The sequence below is a fragment of the Glycine max genome, chromosome 9 (genome assembly GCF_000004515.6).
Source record: "Glycine max cultivar Williams 82 chromosome 9, Glycine_max_v4.0, whole genome shotgun sequence".
NCBI lineage: Eukaryota > Viridiplantae > Streptophyta > Magnoliopsida > Fabales > Fabaceae > Glycine > Glycine max.
In genome coordinates this window covers 48913477-48930401 of record NC_038245.2, presented here as the reverse complement: position 1 = coordinate 48930401, position 16925 = coordinate 48913477, and the positions used below count along the sequence as shown (strand labels likewise).

The 16925-nt window shown below is 31.1% G+C and overlaps 4 protein-coding genes across 5 annotated transcripts; 2 read left to right on the top strand and 2 right to left on the bottom strand.

Annotated features, from left to right (window-relative positions):
- Nucleotides 1–3176: 3176 nt before the first annotated feature.
- LOC100786789 (spastin-like) lies at nucleotides 3177–9180 on the bottom strand. The gene is made up of 12 exons (NM_001255358.3): nucleotides 8816–9180; nucleotides 8593–8704; nucleotides 7534–7753; nucleotides 7365–7460; nucleotides 7144–7259; nucleotides 6668–6748; nucleotides 5655–5778; nucleotides 5124–5173; nucleotides 4249–4339; nucleotides 3973–4008; nucleotides 3737–3834; nucleotides 3177–3656 (listed from the first exon to the last, which is right to left on the bottom strand). The coding sequence occupies exons 1-12, from the start codon at nucleotides 9133–9135 to the stop codon at nucleotides 3540–3542; spliced, it is 1461 nt and encodes a 486-aa protein (NP_001242287.2). The 5' UTR covers nucleotides 9136–9180; the 3' UTR covers nucleotides 3177–3539.
- A 1181-nt stretch (nucleotides 9181–10361) lies between these two features.
- LOC100786262 (RecF/RecN/SMC N terminal domain-containing protein) lies at nucleotides 10362–13510 on the bottom strand. Of its 2 annotated transcripts, none has more exons than NM_001317518.2 (8): nucleotides 13353–13510; nucleotides 13208–13277; nucleotides 13023–13113; nucleotides 12498–12559; nucleotides 11801–12066; nucleotides 11638–11674; nucleotides 11414–11545; nucleotides 10362–10732 (listed from the first exon to the last, which is right to left on the bottom strand). In NM_001317518.2, the coding sequence occupies exons 1-8, from the start codon at nucleotides 13398–13400 to the stop codon at nucleotides 10533–10535; spliced, it is 906 nt and encodes a 301-aa protein (NP_001304447.2). In that variant the 5' UTR covers nucleotides 13401–13510; the 3' UTR covers nucleotides 10362–10532. The 2 variants fall into 2 exon arrangements, with proteins under 2 accessions (NP_001304447.2, XP_014617923.1); XM_014762437.3 differs by having other exon boundaries at nucleotides 10462–10732; nucleotides 11801–12060; nucleotides 13353–13503.
- A 952-nt stretch (nucleotides 13511–14462) lies between these two features.
- LOC100801799 (cytochrome P450 76T24) lies at nucleotides 14463–15109 on the top strand. The gene has a single exon (XM_026123624.2). It carries the CDS (start codon nucleotides 14478–14480, stop codon nucleotides 14997–14999), a length of 522 nt encoding a protein of 173 aa, XP_025979409.1. The 5' UTR covers nucleotides 14463–14477; the 3' UTR covers nucleotides 15000–15109.
- Nucleotides 15110–15993: 884 nt separating this feature from the next.
- LOC100801255 (ferruginol synthase) lies at nucleotides 15994–16915 on the top strand. Its single transcript, XM_014762435.3, is given in 3 exon segments — nucleotides 15994–16377; nucleotides 16379–16467; nucleotides 16470–16915. Coding segments are annotated over 3 exon segments (519 nt in total). The 5' UTR covers nucleotides 15994–16261; the 3' UTR covers nucleotides 16784–16915.
- Nucleotides 16916–16925: the final 10 nt, after the last annotated feature.

The window sequence follows — 16925 nt, the reverse complement described above, 5'->3', positions numbered from 1 at the left end:
TGTTTGAGGCAAAATCATTTCGTGCTAATGCAATTTGCTAATCTCACTAATTAAACCGGTCCTTATTGCCATATCGTATAGGAAAAGGGATATGCACATTTTTATAGTTGAGTTGTAATTTCAGTTTTTCTAATTTTTTAAATTTATGATTTTGGTTTTCTTAATTTTTAATTGTAATATTTGGTCTCTTTAATTTTATAAATTTGTAATTTTGATTCTCTTCATAAGTTATTAATTAATGATTATAATTATTAGAGATATTAAATTAATTATAAATTAAATAAAAATTATTAATTATTATAAACTTTAATGAAAAACTATTGACCCTAATGTGATATTACTGCCAGTAGAATCGCATACGACTATAAAGGTAGAAGAAATGTTTATGAAAAAGATGAGAAATACAATTGTAAAAAATAAACATTAATAAATTTTCATTTAATTTTTTAATAATTAATACTTTTGATTAATTTATAAATAACCTAATAACTCAATTAATCATAATTATTTATTAATGATTTATCAAGAGAAACAAAATCACCAATTTATAAGACTAAAATCAAATATTACAATTAAAATAAAAAAATAAAATTATAATTTTGAGAAATTTAGAAATTAAAATTATAATTTACCCTATTTTTTCTCTAAAAGAATCCTATTTGACTACATTTAGTAGTATCATATAAAATAATATTATATGCCAACTTGTTATACATTTCTTTGTATGAAACTTTGTACCTTGAGAGAGCTAGCTAAATTAAAAAACGAGAAAGTGGTACAAGCAAGACCATACATACTGCATGCACTTATCTGTTTGTTTGAAAACATAAACTTATCTGTTTGTTTGTTTGAAAGTTCAGCACTCAATCCTTTTGACCCTCTTCCAACGGTTACTAGTTATCATGAATTTGTTCCCTTTTTACCTGCTTCAAATTCAACTCTTACATGGTCAATGTGATCATTCCAATACTCCCCCAGTTTAGTTTATCGGTACCTTTTCTATTTATCTTCTTAAAACACTAATCAAATATTAATGATTTGCTTTTAATTTTATGCTAAATTATTTTTTTAGTCCTTTAATTATTTAGGTTGAATTTGATTCTTTAATATTTTTGACATTCTATTTAGTTTTTTAATTTTTAAAATCGATTCAATTTAGTCATTTAATTTTTTTTATTTTAATCCTTTAATTTTTAAAATTGATTTATTTTTTTAAAAATATGTATTTTGTAACGATTTAAAATTACTTAGTGACAATTTTGAATTGTCATAAAGTGTGATTTTTTACAATTATGAAAGATCAAATTGAACCTAATAAAAACGCTAGAAGATTAAATTGAATTTAAAAAATAAACAAGAGTACTAAAACCTAATTTAACCTTAATTTTATCCTCTTTATCAATAAAGAAAATAGAGTAAAAGAATAAAAGTGAATGCTATAAAAAATCATAATAATTATCAATGGTTATCAATTTTCTCAAAAATAACCCAATCAAATATCGTAAAAAGAAAAGGCGAAAAGAAAAACTAGACATATATTATGAACGATGCCATGAAAAAAGGTTTTTGGAGGTAACTTGCAAAATCTGATCCCATAACCATATTAAATTTTCTAAAAAAACCAAAAATCTTTTATGCATTCATAGAAAACTGAAAAGCAATACCCTTAATTATTAGGAAAAACACGTCTTCCAGTTTGAATCTTAATTTATAGGTAATTTTGGAGTGTATATATATATTATTGTTTTCTTGATATAAGTTTGCGTATACTATTTAAAAAATATCCACACAATGCATCTTTCCATCTTTAACAAAATGATTTTTTAGGGGTGTTCATGAATGGATATAATCCAATGTGGACCGAAAAAATGGATCCAAAAACCCAAAAAATGAATGAATCAAAAAATTGGAAAACCAAATTTTTTTATTAAATTGGATTGGATTTATTTGACTCTAAAAACCAAATTTTTTCATTCGTTTACCCATTAAGTTTTTATTATTAATAGAAAATAGATGATAACTCATTTTTATATTAAAGTTTAATAACAAGAAATTCGTAAATTTGTGCAATAACATTAAAAACTGACAATCTTTTGAACAATAAATTCATTATCATTTAAATAATTATTAAAACTAATAATCTGATGTTGATTGCAAAATTAAGATATTATTAAACATGTGCAACACATGATAATAGTTAAACATGCATACTCTTTTAAATATTAATTATTTCCATCATCTCCACCTATAGCTATACTCTTGTACGGTCTCTCTACTGGCAATTCTGATAATGATTCTACATAAAGAATTAAACAGGAAAAGAAAGTTTCACTTAATTTCTTTTATAACTTTTGGAATGTGAAACAAATAAAAAAGAGATTAAAAGCATATTCTGGAGCACATGGGCCCAATTTGGATTGGTGGTAGTTGTGCTAGAAGATATTGTCACACAATTGCCATGAATACAAAATGAGAATCTGTTTCACACTTAACTCAATCATAGTGTGTCATGTGTATCTTCGGCCTTATTTGAGGCATAACCGTGTGCATTGATATTAGACACTCCTCTACCCTCTTTTTTTCGTGAATAAGCTTCATTTGTTTAATATCCTATTTAGGTGATTTTTTTTCTTAAATAAGAAGTTAAAAAATAAAGTAGGTGTTTGACATCTAACTTGAGCTAGAGAGTGGGGAGTATGATAAAAGAAAAAAAGATAAATTCTTTTTTTTTTACCTAAAAAATATTCACTCAACTTCCGTTTAGAGCAGTTGAGTTTTTTTTAATAAAAACTAAATAATTTGGTTAAATGGTATTAAATATTTTTTTAACTAAATTTCAAAACATTTTTACATTAATTTTTAAAACATAAGAATAAAGGATTTGTAAATAGACGTAGGTTTCTTCGTGAAAATTGAATGAAATAAATTTTATATTTAACGACTAAATTCATGCATACAACTACAAGAGAAAAATAATAGCCAAAGATATAAGAAATAGACGTATACTTGTTGTGAAGTAAAAGATAGACTCGTCATCATAAATTATGTCCAATATGCTCTCGAAAACAAGGTTTATGACAAATTCATTACCCTGGTTCAACTAAGTCTTAAAGAATCACTATACTTTATTGATAAAAGCTAGAAAGAAAATAAAAAGAATTACTACACTCCGATTTAAAAGCTTTAAAATTCATATACTGCCATGTTTAAAAAACCTTGTTTTCAATGTCTTTCTCCCCTCATTTCCGGGGCAATTTATCAATCTTTTTTCTTCCCAGAAAACCCCCGGGGGAAGGGATTTACAATCACTTGATATAGTAATCAGAAAGATATACAAAGAATAAAAATAAATAAAGGCAGTCATTTGAGACAAGCGGCTAGAATAGGATTTCAGGATAGCCATTAACAAAATAAGAAGCACCCTGATTCATTGTTTTAGCTACTAACCTTGATGCCTTCGTCTAGTCTAATTTCAGTTATGTACACAGTTTTTTTTTAAAAAAATAATTTGATGCATATATATGCATCAGAATATGACTTCAATTAGAGCCAAATTCCTCATTCCAACGCTCAAGCTCTTCCCACTTACTTTTGTTTAAGCTCGGCCTAATGATAGTCATTGCCTTCTTAAAATCCTCGTATCTCAGTCCTCTTACCTGGTAAAACTGAATATAGTTAGCTTTCATTTACAAGATTATACTAATCCTATCTAAAGACATAGTATTTCATAGCATGCCTGATTAGCCTTTACAGTAAGAATGTCAACACCCAGCTCTCTAATTGGCATCATTGCAGCTTCTTCACACAAGGCTTGCAGATCACTGCCAGAATATCCTGCAAACCAAGAATAACAAGCATTATGGTCATATTTAAAAAGGAAAAAAAAGAAAAGAATATATCAACATTCTAGTTTCTTGCTCATCATGATTCAAACTTGGAACATGCAAATGCGAATTTAGCTACAAATATTACGTTCAGTCTCTTTTACAAGCCTCTCAAGATCTCTACCTGCAACATAAAATACCAGTTAGTAAAAATTTAGCACGTCGGATCCTTGATAACACAAGTAAACTAATTAGTCCAAATTTGGTAATAAGTTTCACACAACCAGAGTAAATAAATTATAAGCCAGCCACCATAAAACCAGAATACATTAGGAGAATAAATAACCAGGAAATACACTCTAGCACCAGTGTATAAAAATCAAAAGAAGTATCACAAAGCATAAAATATGAGCAAATTGCTTACTAGGTAAGGAGAATGCTTGACCCTTGAGTTTGTGTTTCAGCAGAAGCTTCCGAACATTTTCATCTGGTAAAGGTACGTATATTCTCTTTACCTAGTAAAGATTTCACAGCAAACCCAAGAATAGAGTAAGTAGAGAAGCAGCATGTGATTCAAAGATCATTATAATCACTATCCATGGCAAACAATCATGCATAGATTTCAATGGGCACAAATGACATGTCTCTCGAAAAATATAGTTCAAGTGCTTTATTTGTTTTATTGAAGACTAATCAGTTTTTCTGCACAACATTTCAGAAATGTTGTAAGAGGAATCATAACCGAGAACATAAGTCCAGGGGAAGGAAGTACATGAAGGCCATATTGCCATGCAATTAGAAGCTCCCTATGAAGCAATTGCTAGGAGTCTAAGAAATTTGTCAAGGTACATAGAAGAGAATACTGATTTTTAGAATAGAAGTTTATGGTATACTACTAAATACAGACATGCTCAATACTTCAATTAGCAAAGTATATGCAACATAATATCATCAATGAAAGGGTTTCTATTTCATATGACCATTTGAAAACCACTATTCAAGACAATGATAGAATCACATTATTTATCCATTACTTAAGGTAACCTAGCCTTTTAAAAATAAAATAAAAAAATATCCCTGTACGATATTTCACACTATCAGCTCAAGCAATAAAAAATTATATATATATATATATATATATATATATATATATTTATATATATCAATGAGAATAAAACTAGAAGATCATTTATATCTAACAGTGATAAACATTTATCATTTGAAAATCACATCAGCAACATGACATTCTGAAATTATATTTTCTACACTTCCAGTATAGGACATTAAAGAAATTCTTACCAGTCTCCTAAGAACTGCATCATCTAATTCTTGTGGCTTATTTGTTGCACCTATATTAAGAAGGAAAATGAAATTTATGAGTTTAGTAAGACTAACAGATTTATAGGATTCACTTATCTATATTCAAACTCACATAATATTGTGAAATAATAAAAGAAAAAGATAAAGCAAGCAATTCCACATCTACAATAGCTAAAATCAGTTTTGCATTCATCATATACAGCTTTTAGGAGGACAGATTACAATGCAAGCCACCTAATAAAGGAATTAATATTGTTCTTAACATATCACAAAATGTGAGATACAGCTGAATTTAAAAGAGAGGAAAATATAATCATTGTGTAATGGCCTCATGATGTTCCAATAGATGAGATTAAACAGCTATTTCTGGAACAGGCCAAAAGCCCACCTACCAATTATAATCGCACTATACATGCTATTCTGTTAATTACCACTGTACTGGATCTAAATTCTAAATCATGCTCATTTTTAGAAACAGAATGATCAAGTATCTTCAGATATATCGCTTACCAATTACAATCACAATATCATCAGGATTGGAGGTCACCCCATCAAACTGGATAAGAAATTCAGATTTTAATCGTCTGCTGGCATCATTCTCATTTGCCAACCTTGTTGACATTATACTATCAATCTGTTATCAGTTAAGAAAGAAAATTACTATTGTTATGAACAGAGAAAAAATTGAGATGCAGAGAATACAACCTTTTCTTTCTGCTTTATAAATTCTCCTATTTAACTAGCATGGCTTCAGGAAAATAAAACTAATAGTTAAACACAACAACGTAGCACGACTTATTAACTTTACACTATAGAATTTGGGACAATCAATGATAATGCTGGTGAGCTGGTCACCCTGAGACTGAGAGTGCTAGAAACCAGGGCAGACTAATGTGATAAAGAAATAATCTTTGTTTCACTAATAAATTGACACTTGCTTATATGCATCACCAATCTTAATAAATATTTCAAGTCATTAACCTAATTCTGTTAGAAGATAAAATTACCAGATACAACTTTTATCAAAAGGGATCCTTAGCCACATCATTTTAAAACAAGCCCTCTATGCTCTTCAAGAATAATAGTTCAATGAAAATGGTTAGAAATACAGTAAATAGGGTGTGTGGATATATTATTATTATTATGTAATCAAGATAATTAGGTCTGGATGGCTGTAATCTTTGTATTTATGACATGACACTTATTGTATATAATAGCCTTCACTGTGTAATTGACACAGAATTCATCACATGTTTCTTGTTTTCTTTCTCTCAACAATTAATGTTGTGCTCTGAACCAAGCTTCAAACAAAAATAGTTGAAATGCAGATAACATTTGGACATTTTTCAAAACTTCAAATAGTTATCAAACAAAGCTCCAGGAGAATTGATTCTGAAGTGGTTCATTGCTTCTAAAGCAAGCTAAAAAGAATTTCCTATTCCTAAACATATTCTTCTATGATGTCTTTCTAGTCATATATAGTAGGGGGGAGAGCAATTTCTCTATCTATACATGAGAAATACCTCATCAATGAAAATTACAGATGGCTGTCTGGATATAGCTACCATGAATAGTGTCCGGACAAGCTTTTCAGCTTCACCCACCTATTGAGCACAATTAATCATGGAGAAACTTCTGAAGTCATAACCAATTAACCATTACTTAAACATATTAACATAAGAAATAAATGAGTTAAACAAGGATACTGCTAGAATATATGAAAAATTATCCAAAAATATCTTGATTTTAATTTTAAAATAATTCAGAATATCTAGGATTAGGACTACCTGTTTGGGATTAACTTCCATATTTTCTAATGTTTCATGATTTGTAATCATACCTAGCAGTAGTTTAAATAAGGATTTTGTAACACATATAACACATCATATCAAATCAATTAAAAAGTCAAATTTCCATGTATAAATTTTCTTTTATTTCCCTTTCCTCCCTCTATACTTAAAACCTTATAATTCCGACTGATACACAGATAGAGACATACCCATTTTGATGTCAAGGAAGCTGCTGTGACATTAAAAAATGTTGCTTGTGATTCTGAAGCCACTGCTTTGGCAAGCATGGTTTTTCCATTACCAGGCGGACCAAAGAGAAGCAAACCTAGAACAAAAAATGTTCAGCAATTTCAATATTTGGCCTTTTCATTCCACAACTTTCACCATGATCCAATATATAACCAAATGCAATGAGGTCCTAAGGCATTACCTCTGGCTGGCCTTCGAAGTCCCGTAAACAAGTCTCTTCTTTTAGTTGGCAAAATGACCATCTCCATTAAAGCTTGCTTTGCCTTTTCAAGCCCAGCTGCATTTCCACACTAATAATCAAAGAAATGATAGTATATAAAATATAGAAGCAAATGTGCATAGATTCTTACCAACATCTTCCCATCTAACAGAAGGACTTCTATCTACTATGGCAGTGTTAATCATTTCAACTAGTTTGTCATCATAATTTACACCAGATGCTTGACTAGATTTTGGGCTTCCAACTTTATTCACCTGACCTCCTCTTTGAGGGGGCTTTTGTAACACATTTTTTCTAGTACTCAATGTCTTAATTGGAGCGGCAGCAGTTTGACCAAGTTTTGAGGTGCTCTGCAAACATTTTTGAGGGAAAAAACATTAAAGGTTCATTATAATCATATTCATAAAACTAGTACGCTATGGCCAATATAAAGCGAGAACATTCAATGACTGTAATTTAACAGGCTTGCAGAAAAGTCCAAAGGCTCTGAAGTCTGACCATTAGCCAACATAATTACTTCTTAAAAATACAAGTATAACTGCCTACATGGAAGTAATCCAAATCCCCTCTTTATGATACAAAACACCACCTCCATTGAATATCTATTGATGTTTAAGGGCAACACACAAGAAGAACTTAATATAAGTAAAAATAATATCGTTACTTTTGAATTTAAATACCTTATTTAATATCTCATTAATTGTGATAAACTTCTATTGTAACAGTAGTTAAATAGGACGCATAAGTGGAAAAAAAAATTAATTGAGACTAAGTACCTTATTTAATATCTCATTAATTGTGATAAACTTCTATTGTAACAGTCGATAAATAGGACGAATAAGTGGAAAAAAAATTAATTGAGACTTTTTTTAGCGCAACCACGAACTCAAAGCTCAAACTCCAGACAACAGGTTAAGCTGAAATAAACCCATGTCAGTTGATCCAGTCTCGTTAGTTTAGTTAACGAGAATTTGAATTGTAAAACATCAATAGCTTTGGAAAAAAAAAACCAAAAGTCTACAACATCATGGAAAAGAGATAATGCAGTTTTAACAGTTAATATATTCCTTAAAGTGGCACTTTGCAATGCCAACCTCAAATTTCAGAATTCAGAACCACAAAACCAAAAAATTAATCACTCTGCAAACAACACCTACTTTGAAAATCTAACCACCAACTACATTCATACCTGATTTGCAGATGAGCTGCCAGCTCGTCTAGCGAGAGTCTGCAACCTCTCAGAAACCTGACTCTGCCATTTAGATATCTTCTCTCGATACGATTGCACCTTCTGCTGTTCACTTTAACAGTTTCCATCAACCAAAAAACATTCATATTATTAGAACTCATAAACACAAACCCTACTTTCTCGTCATCGAAGAAACACCTAATCGGCGCGAAATTGCGAGAACCTGGTAGTGATGTAGGAAGGAACGGGAGTTGAATTAGCTTCGAGGAGGATCGAGTGCGCGTTACGGTAGTGAAGAAGCGCGTCGTCGATCAAGCCCCATTCCTCTGCCCTAACGCCCTTCGCGATCTCTTGCGTTGCTAAATCGAAGTAGCCTTTGAGCTTGTATGCAACGCGCTCGTTCGAAACCGAAGGAGGAGGAGAAGCTTCCATTCGATTCGTTGAGGAAGAAGAAGAAGGAGAATTGGTGTTGTGATAATTGTTGTTGTTATCATGTGTGAAGATGGAGTTGAAGGAATCAATTATTCCCTGCAAGAAACTCATTCCTCAGTTACAAACGCGATTCTGTGTTTTCATCACTCGCAAAAGCCGATTTCAGTTCGCGTGCGTTTAGCTTATTTAGATTAGACTTTAGGTTTGACAAAAAAAAAAAGGTGAGCTTGTTTAAAGAAAGCAATTTTAAAGTAGATAAGATTTATTTATTAAAAAAATATTTATTTTAAGTAAAAATAATTTAAATAAATACTTTTTTAAAAAATAATTTTTTTTTATTTTATTAAAAAAACTTTTTTGTAAAAAATAAATTTAAATAAACTCATCGTCCAAAGTATACTGTGGAAGCTTGCTTGGCTCAAAGCCTCAAACAGCCACGACAATGACGTGCTTCGGTGCAAAATTATAAACATCCAGTTATTAATATCATAAAAGTATATTGTGTAAGCAAAGGAATAACTGGATGTTTAGAATTTTTTTATGATATTAATAACTGCCTACATTACTTGGTGCAATGTTGGGATTTTATTTAATTTGATATTTATAGTTTAAAATAATTTTTAATAGAGTCTAATTAATTTTTATGCATGGCCAGTGTAATATCTTTGACACTGTCAAATAAAAATTACTGATGAATTTTGAGGTAATTAGTGTAAAAATTGATAAATATAATAAATCGTGTAACAAACTTATAATATATAATACTTTTGTATTAAATCACAATATAATACAATTTTATATTTTCAATCTGTTTTTTCATTTTAATTAAAGAATAGAATAAATATGTTTTTTTTTTCTCTCAAGTTTTTTTAAAATACAATTGTAGTTCTTAAACGAAGAAAATTTAATTATTATTTTAGTCCTAAATTTAAGAGGATGTTTGTTTTACTTCCTAAAATTTAAAAGTATTTTTCTTAGTTCTTGAATTTTGACAAATTACTTTTTTTCCTTACATAATTCACACTTTAACATGATTTTTAGCACTCTTGAGACAGTTTTTTTAATAATTTGTGATATTTTTACAATGTAAAAAAAATTAATTTATGATAATTAAAAATCACCACAAAATATTAATTTATTATGCCAAAAATTAAAGAGTAATTTGTCAAAATTCAAAAAAAAAAAATTAAAATTTTAGGAATTGAAAAAGCACATACCCCAAATTGAAGGACTTAAACAGTAATTAAGCCAAAAAAAAAAAACTATCTTACTTTTGTCATGCTAATTTAGAAATATTCCACTTTTCATCCTCAAAAACGTATTTTCTTACCATTTATAGGTCTACTAAATAACCTAACAAATTCTTTGAATTTGCAAATGGCATATGAAATGGGATTGGAGAGAAACTAGCAAATCTACACACAAAACTCAATGTTCTCCAAATAAAAATTAATCAGTTAGTATGTACAGTAAATACACATTCGGCAGATCAATGATACAAAAAAACACTAGTGGTTCAACTTTATAACACGAGATATCCTTTCAAAGAAGATGGGGCACATGCTTGGGCTGAACATGATGTCCTCCCTCATCCATTCTGGTGCCACTCTTTCAAATGTGCCTAGAGATATAACATGGTACAGCAGCTCTGCTTCTGCTTCCTCCTCTCCAGGTGATTTGCCGATCCACGATAAACTGAAGGAGTAACCTAACATGGTTGCAATAAAAGAAACATGTTAACCAAGCAGTTACATATCTGCAAAATGTTAAATGGCTAGAATTTTATTTAAAACATAGAACCAAGATCAGCTTTGTCAAAGAAAGACCCAAGAATGAAACAAAGGTCTTACTGAACTGAGAATAAATTTCACCGGCAACTGTGTGTCTGAGACTCTGTGGTACAGATAATGAGCAGAGTATCTTCACCCTTTCTCTCTATCTTGTCGCAATGTGTTTTTATTCTCATTGCACAATTATGATCTGTGTCCTATTTCAATACTCTCTTATTTTAAAAAAATAAATCCCAAGTAAGGCCGTAACTTTCCCTATTTTTACCTTTAGGTAAGGGAAATTTTGTTATTTGTATGCAATTTATAGTTACTATATGTTAGGTTATTTGGTGTGCTTACACATTGGATAGGAAAGAGCTAATTATGCCCATTTCCTTTTCTACTTTTATCTTGCCTTCTTATGATCTTATCCTATCCATCCTAATCATATGTTGAGTCTTGACCACCAAACAAGCCATCAGAATTCCAAAACTATATCCAGATTGAAACAATCTAGCCAATTATTAATATTCCAACAAACTGTTAACTGAAACAAGTTATAAAAAGATTAAGAAATAATAAGAGAAAGAAATCAGTTACAATCCAAAATTATGATTTACCGCTTGATCCATGCAGTGCAGACAGGCATATTCGTCCTGCTTGATAATCCAAGGATAATTTCATGCTCAGTGCATACTCAAAAAGAGTTTGAATAAGCCAGTTACCATGACCACTTTCATGTAAATCAATGCCTGTAAAACCCAACGAAGGATATATAAAAGATACCAAAACCCCAACCAAACAATTCACAAATAAAGCATGAATAACAATTTTTAACACCAACCTGATCGATCGTTAGCCTTGGTACAACACTCCAACAGCTTTTTAACAACAAAATGTCAGCATATTAAGGTCATTCATTTTCCACCCAAATGAATTAAATGGAATGCATATATATAGATAAACACATACTTGTATATTCCATTTTTAGGGTTTTAAATACTCACATTGTCAGAAACAGTCTCCTTGCAGGCATTTGGTGTTGACTCTCTCTCCACAGAATTACCTTCATTTTCCAAAGATATTGACCTTGCTTCTTTCTCCAAAGCAATCTGCTTTGTATGTTTTCTTGTCATTCTTATAGATGAGCTGTTAGAGTTTGCCTTAAACTGATCATCTACGGTCTTGATCTTGCTGTTATTATATAAAACATGAGATGTTCTTTCCTGGTGAAGCTTTAGCAATTTCTCAACTTCTTCAGAAAGAGCTTCATCTGCCAAAAGTTCACACCCAAATAATCAATAGAGAAGTAGAACACATGAAATTGAGATACATTTAGCGATGGGAATTCAAATACTGAGGTGAACTTACATTCACAAAAAGATGCAATGAAACATTAGTCAAACTCCAACATTGAATATAGATTCCCACAAAAGTTCCGAAGAAAAAGATTAATTAGGTAGCTATCCAAAAAAATAAATAAATCACCCACATACATGCAGAAATTCTTTTATTTAAGCAACTTATTATAATGTTTTGGTTAAACTCCAAACATCTCAAACCTTATAATTATTTAATATCCTGTAAGAAGTATTCATGTGCATCAGGAACTGAAATAAAAACTTTGTAAACATCCGTACTACAATTATTGAACAAGCATTTAACTTTAATTTCAGGAACCACAAAAACAATCGAGAGCCTCACTTTTTTCTTTTTCCTCCATCAAAAGCTTTTGATAATCCGCAACCTCTTTCTCTTTGGCAGCCCTGAAATTTAAAGTAACACATTTGAGTAAACAAACAAAACAAACCATTCCTTTAAAATCCACAACAGAAAAAAAAATTAAAAAAGAAAAGGTTAAACATATAATTCGTTCCAATACTGCGGATTCGGAATTTGGTTCCTACCACCATTAACTCTCTTACACATTCTTAATTTGGTCCCTATAAATGTAGCGCATTCTTAATTTGGTCCCTATAAGTGTAGACCGAATTAAGAATATATAAGAAGCTTAACTGTTAAAGTATGACAACAGGGATCAAACTGGCAATGTTTCCACATATGGGGATCAAAACGGTAACATTTGCACATATAGGGGCCAATTTAATAAAATGTTATGCGTAAGGACCAGATTGAGAATCCATGGCATGAACAGCGGCTAAATTATATGTTTAAACCAAAAGAAATAAAAGAAAAAGAAAAAAAGAGGCTCCATTGTGGAAAACGTGCCTAAGTGAAGAAAATTCAGTTCTCAACTCATTGACTTGTTCAACAAGCCCTTCCTTCTCGCTCTTCAAGTGCTCTATCAACTCTTCCGCAGCTGCAACACTCAAAAGTCTTCGAAATTCAGAACACGTTCATTCGTCGTTGTTCTTCGGAGAATTCACGCGAAAAGAAATGGAGAAGAAACGTACCGGTCAAGTAATTCACGAATTTACCCTCTTGTTCTTTGTTTATGTGATCCAAATCGGAGAGTTTCTTAGACTGCAAAGAGAAAGAAAACGAAGAATCAGTGACAAAGCCTAATAACCTGCGTTGGTTATCGATGAAAGAACAAACCTTGAGTTTGGTGTACTTGTCGTAGAGCTTCGAATACAGAATTTCCATTGCAGATACGTGATTTTCACTGCACTGGTTTTGGAATGGCGCACAAATTCAAATTAGGGCCGGAAAAAGGGGAGTTAATTTGAACGACGTACGCACCGTTTTCACAATGTTTTTCCCTTCTAATTTTCGGGTCGGATCCCAACACTTAAATTTGGGTAGTCTGACCCGTTTATAATTTCATGCGATTACTGCTTGGGTCGGGTTCCTTGTTGAACTGGATATTTGGCTATGTTTGTTTCACGGCTAGTAGGATTTGAAAATTTATCAATTTCATAAAAGATATATTAATTAACTTAAAAACTAAAATGGTAAGTATTTATCCATAAAAATTGATCTAGTTGATAAGAATTCATATCTTATAAGGATACGAGTTTGAATGTCATTATTAATAGGATCATCTGATTGATGAGTAATATGCAAGTATTTTTATAAGTTTTGAGACATATTTTGAGAAAACTTAACTGAATTAAATGAAACTAAAAATAATTTAAAAGAATTGAACTACACATATTTCATCGTCGCACCTTCAAAAGTTTTATTAACAATTTAAATAGTTTAAGATTAATTATATTATTTTGACTAAAAACAGATGTCCTACTTAAATCGTGTTACATATCATATATACTTCTTCCATACTTTTAAAAGTTATCAAATTATATAAATTAAATTTCTATGTATATTTGTAATATCCATCAAATTAGTTGCTCAATGTATATTGAAACATCAATTTAGTCTAAATTATTACTTGTCCAGGATTTTTAAGGGATTAGTATGATGCCCTTATACTTTTGAGGACCAAGTTAAGTATTCGTCCACTATTAATTAATTGATAGTGTCATCTGTTTTAACTTTAATTTACTCACAAGAAACCAGCAAAATGATCCTATCAGTATGCTTTTTTATAACCTTAATTTAAATTTTTCTTAATTTTTTTACATGAATTTAATCATTAGTTTGCACCTTTTCCTAATACTATATACATGTGTATTTTATTGAGTTTTGAGATTAAATATACTGCATTAGTAGGATTTACTTGTTGCTGGGATTGACACAACGTCAAGCACGGTGGAATGGATTATGGCAGAGGTGCTACGCAACCCAGATAAATTGGTAAAATCAAGAAAAGAGTTATCTCAAACAGTTGGAAAATATGTAACAGTGGTGAAGGAAACTCTTCGCTTGCATCCGCCAGGTCCACTTTTAGTACCCCATAAGTGTGATGAAATGGTAAGCATATCTAGCTTCAATGTGCCTAAAAATGCACAAATCTTGGTCAATGTGTGGGCCATGGGAAGAGATCCAACCATTTGGGAGAATCCAACAATTTTTATGCCTGAAAGATTTTTGAAGTGTGAGGTTGATTTTAAAGGTCATGATTTTGAGCTCATACCCTATGGGGCAGGCAAAAGGATATGCCCTGGATTGCCATTAGCTCACAGGACAATGCATCTAATAGTAGCATCCCTTGTACACAACTTTGAATGGAAGCTAGCTGATGGGTTAATGCCAGAACACATAAGCATGAAGGACCAATTCGGGTTAACCTTGAAGAAGGTCCAACCTCTTCGAGTTCAACCTATTCCAATCAAGCACGACTAATTATATATAGTAATGCTATGAAGAGGGATTTATATATGAGTATATGATGACTATGCTATGTATTCATTAACAGTGTTTTATAACAATTTACTTATGAAGGTCCTGGAAGGTGAGGCTTGGGCCTTATGGTCTTCGCTTAACTTTGCCTCAGACCTGTGCCTTTGGGAGGTTTATTTCGAATCCCATTGCAGAGTAATGGTAGACAAATGCCATATCAGTAAAGAAGATTCATCTGAAGCTGGAGTACTGATGTCGGAATGTCGAACCATGTTGTCAAACAATCAATCCTTTCACTTAGATTTTGTAAGAAGACAAGCAAATGTTGTTCATAGTCTTGCTAGACTCCATCCCATTCTTGTCTTCAGTTTTATTATCATATTCCCTAATGTTGGTGATTTGATTATGAATGAAAGTACATAAGTTTATTACTGTAAAAAAAAAAATATACTTATGAATATGGGAAAGATATATATCAGTATAGTTTACTAAATAAATGCTGTATTATGACAATCACTTGTTTACTTCACCTTTAAAATCACAATGGGTGTCACTCCTTCAACTCCACCATTTATTTGGCAGTGGAAAAAATAATTTTGAACAACCAATAAATATTTAAAAGCCTATTTCACTAGTGGTTGTACGAAGCTGAAACCCAATTAACAAATCTGATAGGAAACACTGAGACGCACACTCCCCATATCTAACAAAATAGGCAATCCAGTTCCATGAATGTAGTACACCACATGGAAAAATAGAAGCCACTCATCTAACAATCCGTCTCGAGATTCCTTTTTTTTTTTTTTTTAATTTATTGTTCAATTGCATGTTTTTTTCTTTCTTTTCCTTCATTTTTCTACTTACACAAAACAAAACAAAATATCAATAAAGGAATAATTTCTCTGTCACCAGTGGCGGATTCAAAGACCCTAAGTTAGTGGGTACAAATTATAAAAAATAAAATTAATGGATTTAATTATATAAATATAAATAAAATAAAATATAAAAATATAAGATTTTATTTACATATTTAGTGAATTTTAAAAAATGAGGGAGTGCAAGTGTACACCCTCAATCCAATGTAGGTCCGTCACTGTGTGCAACTCATTTACTAAACCTGTGATAAATTTGTGAATCGTGATTATAAAGTCTCTAGCTAAAAGGATGTATTTCTCTACCACTATTTTTCTATTTGTTTTTCCTTTGTATAAATAAGTACGATATAGGACTATATCGAAAATATCTAGAGGTCAAAAGCTTAAGCCATGGACTACCAAACAATACTTCTGCTTATTACCTTTGTGAGTGAAACCATTCTTATCTTCATCCCTAAATTATTCAACCATACTCCAGAATCTACCAACCTTCCACCCGGGCCACCATTTTTCTATCATAGGAAACATCTTGGAAATTGCCACAAATCCGCACAAAGCAGCAACCTAACTTTCTAGAATTTATGGACCTCTTATGACTTTAAACTTAGCAGCATAACTACCATAATAATCTCCTCTCCTCAAGTAGGTAAACAAGTATTGCATGAAAATGGCCAAGTCTTTTCTAGTAGGACAATCCCACATTCACTCCATGCACTTGACCATCACAAATATTCTGTTGTGTTTATGCCACCATCACCCAAATGGAGGAACCTTAGAAGAGTTTGTGCTACAAAAATATTCTCCCCACAAGTGCTTGATTCCACTCAAATCCTTCGCCAACAAATTGCAATATTGGTCAAATTTCAATTCTATAAGTTAATTTCAATTCTGTATTTAAATAAAGTTCCTTAATTAATGATTGTAATGTACATGATTTTTAAAGAGTTTAATAGTCATACTGGACAAAGTATTTTTATACTTTCGTGAATTGTGATTGGATTTTTTTTGTATAATCATTTTTTTCTTAAATGATTAATTTGTTGCCCAGCCCTTA

Bases quoted from the DNA above. Each gene is read 5' to 3' on its own strand.
- LOC100786262 (NM_001317518.2), bottom strand. From the start codon at position 13,400: ATGGAAATTCTGTATTCGAAGCTCTACGACAAGTACACCAAACTCAAG. The intron at 13,278-13,352 runs GTTTGTTCTTTC...TTCTCTTTGCAG, and splicing joins ACAAGTACACCAAACTCAAG to TCTAAGAAACTCTCCGATTT. The intron at 12,067-12,497 runs GTGAGGCTCTCG...AACTTTTGGCAG, and splicing joins GATGGAGGAAAAAGAAAAAA to ATGAAGCTCTTTCTGAAGAA.
- LOC100786789 (NM_001255358.3), bottom strand. From the start codon at position 9,135: ATGAGTTTCTTGCAGGGAATAATTGATTCCTTCAACTCCATCTTCACA. The intron at 8,705-8,815 runs GTTCTCGCAATT...AAACTGTTAAAG, and splicing joins CCTTCCTACATCACTACCAG to TGAACAGCAGAAGGTGCAAT. The intron at 4,009-4,248 runs GTAAGCAATTTG...TTTATGTTGCAG, and splicing joins TCAAGCATTCTCCTTACCTA to GTAGAGATCTTGAGAGGCTT.
- LOC100801799 (XM_026123624.2), top strand. From the start codon at position 14,478: ATGGCAGAGGTGCTACGCAACCCAGATAAATTGGTAAAATCAAGAAAA.